Below are 17,356 nucleotides of genomic sequence, written 5' to 3'. Positions count from 1 at the left end.
TAGCATCAGTGGGAGTTCTGTATATGCAAGAAATATAACATATATAAGTTTATGGAAGGGATGGTAAAATGGGATAGCCTAAATTTGGCAATTAATTGATCTTTGACTATTAGCAGTAAATATGCCCAATGGCCTGTGATAGGACACTAGATAGGGTGGGATCTGAGTTACTACAGAGAATTCTTTCCTGGGTGTCTGGCTGATGAGTCTTGCTCACATGCTCAGGGTTTAGCTGATCACCATATTTGGGGTTGGGAAGGAATTTTCCTCTGGGCAGATTGGCAGAGGCCCTGGGGGTTTTTCACCTTCCTCTGCAGCGTGGGGCATGGGTCACTTGCTGGAGGATTCTCTGCACCTTGAAGTCTTTAAACCACAAGTTGAGGACTTCAATAGCTCAGACATAGGTCAAGAGTTTGTTACAGGAGTGGGTGGGTGAGATTCTGTGGCCTGCATTGTGCAGGAGGTCAGACTACAAGATCATAATGGTCCCTTCTGACCTTAAAGTCTGAGTCTATATGAAATACAAATTTGCAATGGAGATTAGAAGGGGGAGTTTTGCCCTAAATGCTTCTCCTTTATTAAAAATAATATGGCACAATTATTTAGGCATTATGCTAACAATTAAAGCAAATAGGATTAGTAACTGGACTGTGACTCAGAAAATCTGAGTTCAATTCCTAGTTCTGCCACAGGCTTCATGTATGACTTTGAACAAGTCACTTAATCTCTCTCTGTCTCAGTTTCCCATCTGTAAAATGAGGCTAATATCCTCCTTTTTTCTGTCTTGTCTACTTAGATTGTAAGCTTTTCAGGGCAGGTACCATTTTGTAGTATGTGGAAGTACCAGGCACTGTCCAATGGGGTCTCTGGGAGAGTGACAAGGTATAAAGGTGCACTGGTAGACAACAACCCAGTAACATATCATCAGGCTGATCTGAGCAGGGGAAGGTATGTCCCCCATCCTTTCCCATCTGACTGAAGGTAGAAAGGGTTATTAGCCATTAGTCTGAGTTTTATTCTGATTTTGAGTTTGCGTTTTCTGGAAATAAAGCAAGCCCTGAATAAAAGTGTGTGAAAAAACCTATGGTTTGGACTTTATTTTTCTATCCCTAGCTGGTAGTCTGAACACCAGTTTACATGGTGGTACTGCAATAAGAAAAAAAGGTAAGGAAAGGGAATAGATGGGAAGGAAACCCATATATAAGAAGCTAACAGTAGTCGTTCTAAGAAAAACATGTTTGGATGCTCAGTGAAGTGAGGTCTTGATTATGCCTGTCAATAATGGCACCGCAGATATGCCCTGATGGACAAAGATCAGAATTAAGAGGAGCAACCAGAATATCTGCTGCTAGTAAGGAAATCCCAAAAATCTGTATCATTTATGAGAGTAAGATTGTGAGGAAGCAGACTGATGCTGACCATAGGTGCATTGAATTCAAATTGTTATTTGCATGAAGATACATGCTAAGGTGACATTCATGCTGAAGTCCCCAACACCAGTTTAGAGAACTCAGCTGTAACATCCCCCATATACCCTAGTTGGCTAAACCAAGAGAACAGATACTAATTTAGGATCCAATCCTGCTGCATTGGAGCAGGTCAAACTCTACTGGACTGCAGGATCCAGGCCTTCAAGTTCTAACTTACTTCACTGTCTTTAAGTAATCTTTCTACTCATGGAAATTCTGTAGACTGAAGGCACTAAGGAAACCTAAATGTTGGAACCCACTGGTCCTGAACTGTAACATTTTATATAGTATTTTTCATCCCTATATCTTAAAACATTTTACAAAGATGGATAAGCATTATTATTATTCCTGCTTTATCATGGGGAAACTGAAGCACAGAGAGAGAAAATGACTTGCACAGTGATCAGAACATGTCTGGGAAAGAACTAGGATTAGAACCCAGATATCCTGTCCCATGTGCCCTATCTAGTGGGCCATGCCACCTAATGCAGTTGGTTAAGATTTGATACAAAACTTTTTGTCCATATAGACATTAATTGCTGTATACCCAGATTTCATTTGTACGTGTTCATTTCCCTTAGCTGAATCAAAACAGAATTTCAAATTTCTTTAATCCTTCAACAGTATGAGGCAAAGGTATTGGTTCAATGCAAGATGTGTTTGCTGGCTCAAGTTATTATAGCCCTGGATCCCTCTCCTATGGAAATTACACAGGGAAAGGAAAGGCTTGCCTGAAATCTTGCCCAGGGTTTGGGGAGACGTTGATCTGATGCAGCATCACTAACTCGGCATGGGGCTCCTGGCTCACTAGAGGGCAGGGGCTGGGTTTAACAAATAGGCTTGGGGAAACCCTCACCCACACCTTACAGATGTGCAGTGTCTCTTCCTGTTTGGTCCTCTCTTAATACACCTGCACATCCTCCTAAAATAGCAGCACTGATTATTTGGTTGCCGGGCTACCATTAGGTCCTATAGCTGTGTTCTCTGACCCCTCCAGTAGAGTTTACAATGCACAGATTAGGAGTTTGTGCTCAGATCAGTTACTAAACTTTTTTTTTTTTTTTACATGTAAATAAGCCCACATAGCAACTATTTTAATTACTCCTCCCTCTTTCTCCTGGGCCACTCCCCCTCGTTGCTCTGTGGTGCTTTGTGTACAGGGAAAAATTGTGACTACGCAAAAGGTTGGAACATTTCAGCTTCTGTTCCCTTCCCATGACTTTTCTCCCCAGATTTGTGATATCTCTACACCATATAGCAGAGGAAAACCCTGAGACCTGTAAATCTCTTCTATCTCTACTGCTCCTTTTTCTTTCACTCTCTTTAATTCCACAAGTAGGGAATTACTTGCTCAGTGGTAAATCTGAGACAAAATCCAATATGTTTCAAAGGGCTCTCTGCAGCTAGAAAAGCTTTTGCAAGTATTTCTGACTTCAGGAAAAATACCTATCATTAATCAGTGGGGAAGGCAGCTATGGATAAAGTATGTATAAATTGCTGAGATTCAGTGACGAGATGGATCCAATATTACAGGATTGTCTGGTAGTGATTACACTCATGTAACCCTTCTGCCAGGTGGCATTGGCAGCAACAAGGTTCCATATCTAGGGGTTCCTCTTAACAGTACAAGACAAATCCAGCTCAAGCCCCCACCCAGAAATCTGAAAGAACTAAACACCCCGTGGTGCCAAGAGGCAATACTTCCCTTCTCACAAGCACCAAATCTGTGTATGACAAAAGAAAACTTTTATTAAGAGCCCAAGGAAACTTATTAATTTGGGAAAACTCCACAATAATGACTCAAAAGTAAGTCCAGAATAGTGAAGTAACAATAAGTAAAACATCTGCCCCATAGTATCTTGAACACAGGTCCTTTGCCTCAGTTTCCCACCTTGCAGAGTGAAAGTCCAATGGGTGAATGTCCCTTTAACATGCCACTTCCCTCTGCTGCACCCCCCTCACAGTTGGTTGTCCTAGCTCAGTGAAGTGCCAGAATTCAGAGGTGCATTCACATGGGTTCACCTCCTGCCCCTGAACATATGAGCAAGAATCAACCAGCCAAGCACCTGGGAGAGAGACTGCTTGGTGCCACCTCAGAGCCCTGGCCCATCCCATCCAATGAGCCATCTCCAACTATGGCCATACCTGATACGTCAGAGGAAGAAGGTCAACCTCCACCCAGAATTCATGGTGGGGGAGGATCTCTTCCTGACCCCTGCAGGTGACCAGCTGAAACCCTAAGGCATAAGCTTTTTGGAACCTAAGACATAAACCATAAGTGAGCCCTAGGGCCTGTTGAGCCCTGCCCTCTGCCATCACAAGCAACACCATCATGCAATTCCACTCATAGATTTGCCCAGTTCTCTCTTAAAACTAATTGTTTGCCTTCATAACTCCTACTGGAAGGCTGTTCCAGAACTTCACCCCTCTGATGGTTAGAAATCTTCTAATTTACAGCCTGAATTTGTTCATGACCAGTTTATATCCATTTATTCTTGTGCCAGCATTGTCCTTTAGCTTAAATATCTCTTCACCCTCCCTGATATTTACCACCTAATGTATTTATGGAGAGCAATCGTATTCCCCTATCAGCCTTCTTTTTGCTAAACTAAACAAGCCAAGCTCTTCCAGTCTCCTCTCATAAGGTAGGCTATCTTAGTAGTCTTCTCTACACCTATTCCAGTTTAAATTCCTTTCACAAATGTGGGTCACCAGAACGGTATACAATATGCCAAATGAGGTCTTACCAGTTCCTTTGCCAATGGCATTAATACTTCTCTATCTCTACTGGAAATGCCTCAGCTGATACATCCTACATGGCATTTGCCTTTTTCACAGCCACGTCACAATGGTGGCTCATTGTCATCTTATGATCAACACCCTGGTCTGTCCCTTCCTCTGTTGCTTCCAGCTGATCAGCCTCCAACTTGTAGCACAAATTCTTATTATTTGACCTTAAGTGCATGATCTTGCACTTTGTACTATTGAATTTCATCCTATTTCTGTCACTCCAGTCTTCAACGTCATCCAGATCTACCAATATTATATTCCAGTCCTCCTCTGTATTGATGATGCTTCCCAATGTAGTATCATTAGCTCCTCCATTTTGTGCCAAGGTCATTAATAAAAATATTGAATAAAATTGGTCCCAAGACCAATCCTTGAGTAACTCCTTAAGTTACTTCCTTCCAGTCCGATAATTCACCTTGCAGCAAAACCCGTTGCCTTCTTCCTTTTAGCCAGTTCCTTATCCACCTTACAATTCTTGTATAGGTCCCCATCTTTCCTAATTTAACTAATAATTTCCCATGTGGTACCATGCCAAATGCTTTACTGAAATCCCAGTATATTAGATCTACTGCATTTCCCCTTATCTAAAAAATCTGTTTTCTCAAAGGAGGAAAACAGGTCACTCTGGCATGATCTATTTTTGGTAAACTTGTGTTACATTACATCCCCTTTACCATTTACCTCCATGAATTTAATTATTTTTTTCCTGCCCTTTAGTCATACAATAAAGAAAATAACATTTCATTGCCCCTGCGTCCAAGACTAAAGTAAATTTTGACCCACAACAGCCCAAATTGATCACTTAGGCAAAGCAGGTCTGTCTGCTGATCACCTAGGCAAAGTAGGTGTGTCTATGCAAATATCTTTTGCTCCTGAGGGGGGTCCCCCCCAATTCATCAATAGATAGCAGGAAAGAGTGCATTCAGACCCTGGTTTATACTAATTAGCGAGATTACCTTATGGTGGTGAGATAAACCATTGATAGATTTTGTGCTGCAGTGAAATAAAATTGAAACCAGGCAAAGATAGCAGAAACAGTGTTTTTTGTTACTTCCACTGGTGCAAATACTTTGATTTCAGTGCCATTACTCCAGAATAGTATTGGTGTAACTGAGAATAGGCTGACTGTGTTCTGCATTTTGGCATGTTTACTCTGAGAATTCTGCCATTTTCAGCAAAGGCAATTTAGTCTATCATCTCACTGTTGTCCTGTTACCTCATACTTCTGTTCTCTTGGTATAGGTGAATGGGCCTGATTCTTAACCTCCTTACGCCTTCTGTAGTCATTTACACATGTAAATGGTAGATCATCAGCTGAACATGACTCCCAGTGTGATGCTGTGGCCAGTGAAGAGCCACAAGAATTATTAAAGCATTAGAAAACATGCCTTACAGTGACAGAGCTCAATCTATTTAGCTTACAAATAGAAGGTTAAGGGGTGACTTGATTAGCCCATACATATGCATGTGGTGGAACAAATATTTGATAATAGGCTCTTCACCCTAGCAGACAAAGGTACAACAAGATCCAATGGCTGGAAATTGAAGCTAGATAAATTCAGAATGGAAATATGTAAATTTTTCACCAGTGTGGGTAATTAATCATTACAATAATTTACGAAGGCTTATGGTGGATTCTCCATCACTAACAATCTTTAAATCAAGAGTGGATGGTATAGTTCCAAAGGAATTATTTTTGGCAAGTTTCATAACCATATATAATGCAGGAGGTCAGACTAGATGATCACAGTGGTCCCTTCTGGTCTTAGAATTTATGAATCTATGTGTAAACTAAATATAAAATGCTACTGTTTTGCACCCAGTTTACATCTATGTAAATGACTACATAAGGCAGCAGGAAGCAAACCCAAATATTGTTAAGGCCCTTACCTCTTCCTACAAACTGTAGCTCTCCATAGCTAAGGTAGCAACTAGCTTCCATTATTATTGAGCCCTGTTTTATTTCTCCTGAATTTTTGTCTTGGAAAATATGTTTTGGATTGAAAACTGCCAGATGTGCATCAGATGCAAAGGAGACTTTCTACAAAGTTAAAGAAAATTGAAGTTATTGAGTTAATACATGTAATTAAAAACTTATCCAGAACTGAAATGTTCTGGCTTTTGTTTAACATTTCATTTTCTCTTTTTAGCTCATAAATCCCATGCATGAGCTATACTAAAAGAACATAAGTTGAAATTAAACAAGGTTATTAATTTTTTTATGGATAGCTGCAGGGATCCAGCCTGCTGCCATTAATGTCAATTTGGGGGGCAGGGGGTTTCTGTTATTTTAAATGGGAACAAGATGAGCTGTTACAACCAATATTTTCCAAAATCTCCACTGATTTTGCATGCTTAACTCATTGGGCAAACAAAAACTGAAGCACTGAGTATTTGATACACCTTTTGAAAATACTAGTGTGGGTGGGTGAGAGAGAGAACGCTACCCTATAATCGCTGCCTATAACTTAAAAAGAACATAAAAGCACTTCTATAACAGGCAGCTAATGGTGACTTCTTTCAGCTCAAGGGCTAGGGAGCTGTGTTCTGGGAGCTGAAGGACAAAGGTTTCAGTCTCTGGCTTGATGTTGCTTTGTTGTAGAAAGTAGATGGTTTCTCCATAATTAACATTTCAAGCACTTATCACCCTGGTTTTGACAGTGTGGGATGATTAAATTAAATTACTTATTTTTAAAATCATTTATTTAATTCAGGTTGAGACTTTGTAAATCTAATTTGATGATTTGTGTTATTGCAACTTTAGATTAAAATTTATAATGTACTACATTTTATAAAGGCTAGGGAGTGGGAGGTTAAATGCTACTACTGCTAAAGGTATCTTACTTGAATTTTACAAAACTGCTACAGGGCAAAACAAAATACTGAAAATTAAGGCCATCATCCTGCAAATACTAGGCAGGTATGCAATTTTATTCACATGAATAATTCCCCTGACTTAAAAATAATTACTTGTGTTTAAAGTTAAGCACAGTACATATCTATATGCACTAATAGGGGCTAAAGCTGACTTGTATTAATCTTTTCTCTTAGTGGCATTAAAATCTTTGTCACTTCAAAACAAAATTGCTTCAGTGTTAACAATGAAAAATTATTTATACTTCAATACATTTTAAAAGTTCACAAACATTTTGTTATACACACAGGCCAAATTTTTCAAAAATTAGGAGCCTAAAGTTAGGCCCCTAGGAGCTTGAGAAAATCCAACTCTGAAGTCACTTAGGAGCACAAGACACACTGACTTCAAGCTGCAATCATTGAGGGAGAAGTATAGCCTGGTCACTTACTTTTAACTTTCTTGACTTGTGGATGTTCAATATATCAAAAGTTGATGTTGGTTGCAAATATGGCAAGTGCTATTTGTTTATCAATGTTGTGTATGAGTTTGTGTTATTTCACTAAGGATATTAATGAGGCCCGGAACTTGTCTTGTCCAGCATAGGGGAGGATTTTAAGTGTGAAATTTCTTAGCAGAAAATTCTATATAAAATCTAAAATTCTACTAACAGAGATTGCAAGACTTCAAAATGGCTGCTTTCTGGAACATTCAGTGGGTATCTAATGTTGGTTTCTGTCCCTCTATCTGCTAAATGAAGTCAAATTATACCATCATATTTGACTCATAGGTAGATTTTTGACATTGGCTTGTGCTGGAGCCCGTTTTCAAGGGTAGAAATAGTAAAATACTTGAAATTGCCACTATGTGGAAGCTGGACATGATTCACTGTCAATGAAGTTTATGAAGTGGGAACATCATGGCAAAGGAGAATATTTTCATCATCTACCTCCAAACCAGTCTAGGCTTCTTTTCAAAAGTTGGGGGGAGGAGAAAGGGGGCATGTGAAACCCCACCAGATCTGATAAAGTGACTCCTCCTGTTGCAGCAGATGACTCCCTACCAACTCCACTCCAGATCCAGGTGAGGAAGCAGGGATCAATTGTGACTGAGTTATATGATCCCTGATCTGCTCCTGAGGCAGTATGACTAGATTCTGCCTGTGGGCTTATGGAAAAGCCACAATCTAGCTCTATATTTGCTTTTTTTTAAGTGACTTTTACCAATATTTAGAGTGAAAGCAGACTGCGCTATTGACTCTTCCATGGCAAACAGAAGATATGCCTACACAACAAAAGCTGTGCATGGAGTGGGGTTCTCAGACTGGGGCTCATGACTCCTCAGGGTGGCGCGAGGTTATTCCATGGGGGGGTCGTGAGCTGTCAGCCTGCACCCCCAAACTCCACTTCACCTCCAGCATTTATAATAGTGTTAAATATAAAAATGGTGTTTTTAATTTATAAAGGGGGGGGGCGCACTCAGAGGCTTGCTGTGTGAAAGGGGTCACTAGTACAAAAGTTTGAGAACCACTGGGCTACTCTATCCAAGCTAGCTTGAATCTAGTTAGCACGGGTAACAGTATGAGGCCCACACAGTTTGTTGACAAAAGGCAGCTTTTGTGGACAAAACAGTGGAGGTGTACATACTCAAATGCTCCTTCCACCATTGTAACTCCCCTGCTATGCCGACATAATAAAACCACCTCAATGAGAGGCAAAGGACTTGGTTGGTGTAGTTAGGGCAACGCAGTGTGTGTGTGTCAACCAGTGGTCACCAATCGGTTGATCGCAATCCACTGGTTGATCCTAGAGGATCTCCCAGTTCATCACAGTCTCTGGTGGTGTAGTGGGGCTGCCGCTAAGGCAGGCTCCCTGCCTGCCCCAGCCTCACGCCGCTCCCGGAAGCAGCCAGCATGGCCCCAGAGGGGGAGGGTCTCCCTCCATGCGCTGCTCCTGCCTGCAAACACTGCCCCCGCAGCTACCATTGGCCGGGAACAGGGAGCTGTGGCCAATGGGAGCTGCGGGGGTGGTGCTTGCAGAGAGGGGCAGGGCACAGAGCCATGTGCCTCCTGCCCCTCCCCCAGGGGCCACAAGGGTGCCTTGGCCCTTTTCGAGAGCGGTGTAGGGCCAGGGTAGGCAGGGAGCTGGCCTTAGCAGCAGCCATGTTACACCGCAGACCAGGAGCCGCCGCAGGTAAGTGCTGCCCAGCAGGAAGCCACACCCCAACGCCCAGCCATGAGCCCCCTCTCAGAGCCAGCACCCCATACCCCCTCCTGCACCCCAAACCCTGTCCTGCACCCCAAGCCCCAGCCTTGAGCCCTCTCCCAGAGCCAGCACCCTAAACCCCCTCCTGCACCCCAAACCCGAGCCCTGAGTCCCCTCCCACAGCCAGCACCCCATACCCACTCCTGCACTCCCAGCCCTGACCCCCCCTTCCCAGAGCCAGCAGCCTGTACTCCCTCCTGCACTCCAACACTGTGCCCCAGTCCAGAGCCTCCTCCTGCACCCAAACTCCCTCCCAGAGCCTGCACCCCTCACTCCCTCCTGCACCCCAACCCTCTGACCCAGGCTCAGCCCAGAGCCCCCTCCCAGACTGCGAACCCCTCGGCCCCAGCCCAGAGCCCACACTCCCTCCCGAACCCCAATCCCCTACCCCAGCCTGGTGAAAGTGAGTGAGGGTGGGGAGAGCAAGCGACGCGGGGGCGGGGGATGGAGTGAGCGAGGTGAGGCTTTGGGGAAGGGGGAGGGCCTCAGGAAAGGGCAGGACAGATCCTGGGTTGCCCTTAAATTCAAAAAGTGATCTTGCGCGTAAAAAGGTTGGAGACCACTGGTGTAGACACTGCATTCTTTACATTCACTGTTGGGTGTCATTCTTGTCCCCTGGAGCCCTGAAATTCACAAGAAAGCTGTCTCTGGGTCTCCACCAGGCTCCCAACTTGGTCTGCTGTCCGGACACCACACTCTATGTTGGGAGCCTTGCTGCCCCTCTGAGTTCCAGCTTCCTGCAGAGAGCATGGCAGCTGACCTGACTCCGGGTGTGGATCTCCCTGCCGGAGGCAAGAAGCGCTGGGTGGCTTCCCCCTTGCTCCCATCTGGGAGCACAGAGGTAAGCATAGTGTAGTGTAGACACAACCTCAGGTGAGACGGCACAGTGCAGGCTTTGGAGCAGGCTAGTGAACAGAATATGTACCCAAGATCCATACAGGGCTTATCCTGACTGCATTGCACTGTCTGCACTGTTACTGTTTCCCATACTAGCTGGATGTAAACTAGCTCAGGTAAGCTAGTCCAGGCACAGTTTTTTCTGTGTAGACATACCCCTAGTTCTCTAAGAAATATCTGTATATTGTCAGCTGTCCATTGAATGATGCTGGAATGTTCAACAACCATTAGTTAGCATCACTCACTCCTTTTTTTCTTTTGTGTAGTTAGAGATGGTTTTAATTTTTAATTATTAGATTATTGAATTAAAGATGGAAAATCCTGAAAAACTCTAAAAACAAGTAAGAGAGCCAGTTACAACTGTAAAGTGAAATTCATGTAATTATCTGTTGCATCAAGTACAAAACTTGAGTGCTTAAAAGGGCACATTTCTTCATACAATCTGAACAATAACCCAAAATAAATATCATTCTTTCCCCAGTAATCTAAAAACAAAAACATAACATGCAACTCTTTTGAGAAAGAAACATGCTGAGCTGCTCACCAAAAAGGTTATGACTTTTTTTAACATGGACAAAACTTATTTTTTTCCCTAATCCCATTCTTAGAAACAGCAGAACCATTTTTATTGAAACTTTCCAAAAACAATTCAACTTGAAGAAGACACCCAGCATGGAAAAGCTCAGGCTGAACAATTTAGTTTGGCAAAGTTATAAACGACTGAAAACAGGTTATTTATAAGGAGAAGTCTGTGGCAACTTTAACTATAGGCAGTGCTACCAGTTCCACCTATAATAAATCAATATTGTTACACTTTCTATTTAACCTACAGAGAGAGAGAAACAGCTATTATAAGTTCTTCACCAAAAAACTCTGCTGTGAGGTGATGAATATATTAATTGATGATATTTTCCTTAAAACATCCCTCAAAAGAAAGTATTTAGATACTGAAGTCAAGGTAAAAATTATACATTAAACCACAACACTCCATGGATCAAAGTTAGGGTTATTTTGTCATGATCACATTCTTTTCTGTATACTTAAAAAGAATATACTGTTTGTTTACAAGACTCAAACACTTAAACAGGAAATTAATAGTTAAGGACATCATAAATTTTACACTGCCCACATACAATATGGTAGGTAATGCAATGCCTCACAACACTCCCTCCCATTGGAAAAAGGTCCAGGAAGTGTCCGGGAGGAAATCTCAGTATGCAACCTCTCAGAAAGCTCTCTCTACATCGGCCTGATGGGAAGGAGGGGATAGCCATGTTTAAAAAAAAAAAAAAAAAAAAAAGCTAGGCAGACCATTCTCAAACCTAGTGGATCCCAGAGATCCAAACAGATCCCTCAAGATCCACAGGAGCTCAGGGCCATCTGTGTGGAGGCTTTGTGCCCCGGCAGTAACCACATCCAGTATACTCCCCAGAGCACAGCTCCACAGGAGCAATGCCCCCCATCCCAAGACACAGGCGCATCAGAACTATGTTCATAAAATACAAACAGATATGAACCCATAATTATGCACACACCGTGGCTTCCAGGCACTTCCACAGTGTATTTTTTTCCACAGAGTCTACATAAACTGTATTACCAGTGTGACCACTTAAATTGACCACTAACAAAATCAATAGAATACTTGTAAATGGCATATTATTAAAAGATTACTATTCTTTATATGAAAGTGTCTGTGTGTGGGATATACCCTTGCAAAATTATAATAAAAATGTACCAATCTAGGCAAATAATCTACATGCCACCTTTATCATAATGACTACTGTTGATGAATAAATTGATAGGAATTGCTCATCATCGACAAAATCCCTTATTTCCACTAGGTATTTACATAAAATTTTTGCAAGGAGGTGTGAGGTGAGATGAGAGAGAATCTTGTTTAAAGGCTGGTCTAAACACAAACTTGCACAGATTTAATGGAAGATTTGACCAGTGCAAATCCCGCTGTAGTATATATCGCTGTATCACTAAAAATTTAGTTAAACTGTTCTATCTTCTGTGTATAGACAAGCCCAAAGATTTAAGAGGGGTATCAGTTTTGACTTCAGAAGCAGAAATATCTAGTACTTCCAATGTTTTGATTGTTTGTATAACTGGCATGCATGAGAAGCATTGCATGTTCCAACAAAAGAAAACCATCTGACCAGGATAACATAATAGAGAGCTCGCCAAAGAACACTTTCCAGAGAGAAAACTGTTTGTTGAAAAAACAGGTTACATCTAAAACACAAAAAATAATGCTTTGACTTTAAACAAAATTGGAAGTAACCTTGTACACAGGGATCCTATATTCTCATACGTTTTACAGATTAGGTACCATGTAACATGTGATTAGGTAACATATAGTATTAAGCCCAGGGATTGAAAGAAATTGCTTCAATGGGGAACATGCACACAAACCATTAACATTAAAACAGGGCTTTAAAATGTTCATTTTCATAATTAATAATGGAACTCCCACAATTGTTTTAAAAAAAAATAGATCAAGTTTAAAGTATTGTACTTTGTGCACAGAGCACTCCTGTCCACATATTCATCATGTCACTTATTATGATACTGTCATTTCTGTACTACTTGAGCTATTATCAATAAAATAACCTCTAGTCTGTTCCACTTACACCAAATGCTTAAAATAAACTACAATTATAAATATGCTATCTCCAAACAAACAACACCGTGCTTCCTTTTTTTTTTTTTTTTTTAATTTCATTGGTGAAATACTAATAGTATGAATACTATAGCTGTGTGGTTCTAATTCCATTCAAATAAATTTTCAGCAATGTCCCCTTTAAACACCCTTCCTTTCAATATTTCCACATATAACATCTACAAAAGAACATTTTGTATGAAGACATTCGACAAGAACCTCAGTGTGTAAATCAGTGTGACACCATTGATTTCAATGAAGTAAAACGATTTACACCAGCTGAGGATCTAGCCTCCTATATTGTAGTTCAGTGATGGAACAGCAAAGCATCAACTACGTATACAATAGTCTTGCTCCCTTTCCCACTGAGGTCAAACACAGCTTTGCATTTTTTTTCTCACTATGAGCTCATAGAACATTAACCAGAGTCCTAGATTCGCAAGATGCACTATAAATAATGAGTCTCTACAGCACATGCAAGGAAAAAATTCTGAATGCTGCCTACAACTTCAACATCAAATTCTCACATTATAGGTTTACGCACAATGATCTGGCTGTTTTAGTTACTGAACCATCTTGTCTTTCTGGCCCAGTAATGTAGTATTTTTGACTGACCCTTTCAGTAAAAGCTTCAGTAAAAGCTTCTATAAAGATATGCAGACCGAGGAGTTAAAGAGAAAAGAAATTGGATGATGATTAAAGTAGCAAAATGGTTCAAGCATAATACACCAGTTTACTTTGAAAAAGCTTTAGTTATAAAGCAGATGTGATAGTCAAACATATTCCAGTGCCTATAAATGAAATGAGAACTCCAGGGAGTCGGGGCCATAGAAAAAGAAAATAAATCTTTGTTTGAAATACTGATTATAGTAAAATCTTAGTATAAAATGCTAACAATATAAGAGAAATAACATACCTGTTTGTCATTGGCCCTATGAAAGGGTTCGTGATTAGCTGCACAGTGGCTTTAGAAGCGAACAATAAACCAACTTGGACATTTTCATTTAGCAAGTCCTTGTCTTTCGTGGGGCAATCAGATGGTGCATTAGTCACATTAACCACCATTTGCTCTGTCTGAGTATGATACAAATCTCTTGATCTTGTCCTATCAGACTGACTTCCAGTATCCATTGTGGAATTGTCATAATAGGAGAAGATGCTTTGAAAACTGGCCACAGTTGATGCAGCTATCTCAGGTCTCATAGTCTGGATTTCTGTTTCATTTTTCTGGTGTTTAATGCTGTACAGGTAACTGGGAATTATTGGCACTGGAAAAGCAAACACAATATGTAAGTAACTTAGTATCTGTTGTATGTAAATGCCATAATTTCATTAGCATGCATACTTTATCACAGAAAATGTAACATCAGAACAAATAAAAATAGGGCTTTGTTATATAGAACAATGATAAAGAGTTTGAGATATATTGCCTTCAGCAAAGCATTATAACAAACGTTATTCCAGGGGGGGAAAAACTGACTGTACTGAATTATAATTAGGAAGTGTAGTTATAAGCAACTTCTGCAAGCCTTTTCCATAGATATTCAGTTTATGTTGACAGACATGACTATCTGTCTACACAACTACTATTTAAGGGCAAAACATGTGAGGAACCCCAAGACATTATTTGTGCAGTCTTGCCGTGTGATGCTTTTACAAAGAACATTTACTGATCTAAGAAGGCATTTAAACCATGGACACTTCCAATAAAAATATATTATGTTCAATAAATGTTGCTGGGAATAACACTATTAAGAGGGAAAAGATTTTCTATTATTTTTATATTAAATAAATAGAGATCTAAGATGTTCACGCTGTTCATTGGTGAGGGGTTTTTAAGTTCATATAAAATGAAGTAATTTAAAAGTAAAATTCTGTACGTGTTTTAAGATATTAGTTATATCCTAACTGGATTAATATATAATAAAGGAAAATTAGTATTTTTAAAATAGTAAAAGCAGGTGAGACAGTAATTTTTAATCAGAAAATATTAGTGACAAAATCAACAGTTAACGTGTATTGCCTCCTGCAAAAGTCTGAAACTATATATGGTTCTGAAATATATTTTTTCAGCAAACCTGCAAACTGAGATTACATAAAAGGTCTTCCAACATAATTATTGAACAACCAATGAAATGCATATATTGTTTACAAGAGAACATTTTTCCTTTAAAAAAAAAAAAATTACTCGCCAAAAATATATTAGCCTTTCATTAGAGGCCATATTGTGCCATCATTTTTTCTTTTCTTTTTTTAAGCTGAACTCCTTAATGAAATCAATAAGGAATTTAGTTTTAAAACTGCCATGGTATAGCCCAAGGTGTCAAATCTGTAGAATCTATGTGTATATCTATGTAATACAAGTGTGTGAACACAAACTGGTATTTTCGACTTTTTATTATTTGCATCTTTGTATCCAAATTTATATTAATATGAGGACTTCTAAAACAATCAGTTAAAAATGTTCAAAAACTTGAACTCTAACTTTAACTGTAAGTATTCTATCCTAATATGTGGTTAGGTCCTGCCTCTATACCATGGAACTTTTGCCATTGATCTTTGTTCTGATCAAAGTTGATTTTACTAAACCTAGTTGTGAGTTATTTAAAATCTATCTAAAAGGCCTTCATATTAGTCTGACTAAATAACACTGCTTTGCCACCAAAATCATCTCATAAGAGCAATGATGATGGGGGCGAGTGCACAGGAATGATCATGAGGAAACATATTTCTCAAGTGTTATCTAGCCTGTCCTTCTGGTTTGCATGACCACAGAGGAAAGAAAATGCTGCACAGTTAAAAATAATTTAGAAAATGACAGATAACTTTTTCCCCACTAGAAATTACTGATAACTCTGTGAAGAACTTTTTAGATAATTATCATGTATTTTTTTAATAAACATAAACTAAACCAAAACTATGAGGTGAGTGGATGAGTAGAGTATGTATTTGTGCAGTATCTACAATATCTCATATATAATTTGAAAAAATGTATTGCAGAGAATGTATTATTTAGAAAGAAACACCAATCAAACTTGCAGAAGAAGATACTGTACACAGACTGTTCAGTGCATCCATTGGGAAGGTTTTGTTGTTAAAGTAAGTTGGAAAGAAAAGGTTCCACCTACCCACTACAGTAAGCAGCATGTTGTCCAGGAGTAATGCAATGAAAACAATAAGCAGAATTAGTTTTCGGGACTGCCGACTCTCCCTGAACCAGCTGAGGACACTGAAATCATTCCAAGCCATGGCTCAGGCTCCCTCAGGCAATGACTTACACTGCAAACATATAAAGGAGAGTTAGGCAAATCCAGGAAAAGCTGTCTCCCTGTTGCTTTCATGACCCGCTTAGTTAGCGCAGGTTTGTTTCCCCATTTCCATCAATAGGGGAATTTTGTAGACTGTGATTAGTTTCTTTCTTACTCAGGGGTAGGCGGCAGAGGTGTAGTTAGATCTCTACCCATAATCCTAGACTAGCCTGATGTTTCTCTCAAAATGATCAGTTAAATTCTGGCTTCAAATTGTCATTATTATGTGACATAACGTGAAAGAAATCCTTCTCCCCTCCCCCCCCCGCAACCCAACAGCTTAGCACAACGGCCCCCAATACATGGTGGAGGATTAGTCCTCTGTATCCTCTTGCTGCAGAGAAATGGAGCAAATCTACTCAGCCCTTCACTCCCGTCTCCCCGCGTTGCGCCCTTTACACCCCAGCCATCGGTTCTGCACGCAGGAATCGCAGCCATTCCGCTGGGTTTGGGACCTTCCCCACAAACAGAGGTGGTACACGCCAGGTTTCCTTCTCCCCGCTTGCAGACTCAGCCCTGCACTGGTTCATGTTTACAAGAACTTCTTAACATTACGGGCTAGAAACTTATTTTTTTCAAAAGAAGCTTAGATTCTGCAGGGACTAACGGGGCCATTTCAGCCGTGCTGGTACATTGTACCCCCGTGACCGGGCTCAACCTGCCCCATGCCTGCCTACCTCCAAATATAGTGCGGCCGAACTGTTCTTGGGAGCCCCGCCTCAGGAGAGAAGGCAGCACCTTGCGTGAATCTGCAGTAAAACAAGAGTGTCTAGCAAACTGCCCCCTTTCCACGTCCTCTGTCTCGCTCAGCTGCTCCCATTCACTGTCCTACGGCTGAGTTATAGATGGGACCTCGGCCCTTCCAATCAGCAGGTCAAAGGCTTTACGCTCACTAGGAGCCGCCGCTGCGGCCAGAGCTCGGCTCGCGCTTCGCTCACGATTCTGAACCCCCAGGCAGATGGGAGGCTGGAGGTTTGCAAAAGGTGTGACAGTCTCATCGAAAGGAGAACACTCGCTGGCCAGTAATCCGTCTCTGCCCCGCTGTCACTGCTCCCCCTCTCTGCCACTGCCCCCCTCACGCTCCCAGAGCCCCCCACTATCACTGCCCC

The 17,356-nt window shown here is 40.9% G+C and overlaps 1 protein-coding gene across 1 annotated transcript in view; it reads right to left on the bottom strand.

The window, feature by feature from the left end:
• The window catches only part of SLC18A2 (solute carrier family 18 member A2), a 52,098-nt gene extending 35,910 nt beyond the window's left edge, over nucleotides 1-16,188 (bottom strand). Inside the window, exons 1-2 of the mRNA XM_024198442.1 lie at nucleotides 16,068-16,188; nucleotides 13,856-14,207 (exon numbers count right to left, since the gene is read on the bottom strand). Coding sequence (XP_024054210.1) covers nucleotides 13,856-14,207; nucleotides 16,068-16,188 — 473 coding nt within the window. The remainder of the gene's footprint in view (nucleotides 1-13,855; nucleotides 14,208-16,067) is intronic.
• Between the last annotated feature and the right edge of the window lie 1,168 nt (nucleotides 16,189-17,356).

The sequence above is a fragment of the Terrapene carolina genome, unplaced genomic scaffold (genome assembly GCF_002925995.2).
Source record: "Terrapene carolina triunguis isolate 2854851 unplaced genomic scaffold, T_m_triunguis-2.0 Scaffold95, whole genome shotgun sequence".
In the NCBI taxonomy this organism is placed as follows: domain Eukaryota; kingdom Metazoa; phylum Chordata; order Testudines; family Emydidae; genus Terrapene; species Terrapene triunguis.
The sequence above is the reverse complement of the archived record's forward strand: the minus strand, read 5'-3'. Positions and strand labels throughout refer to the sequence as shown.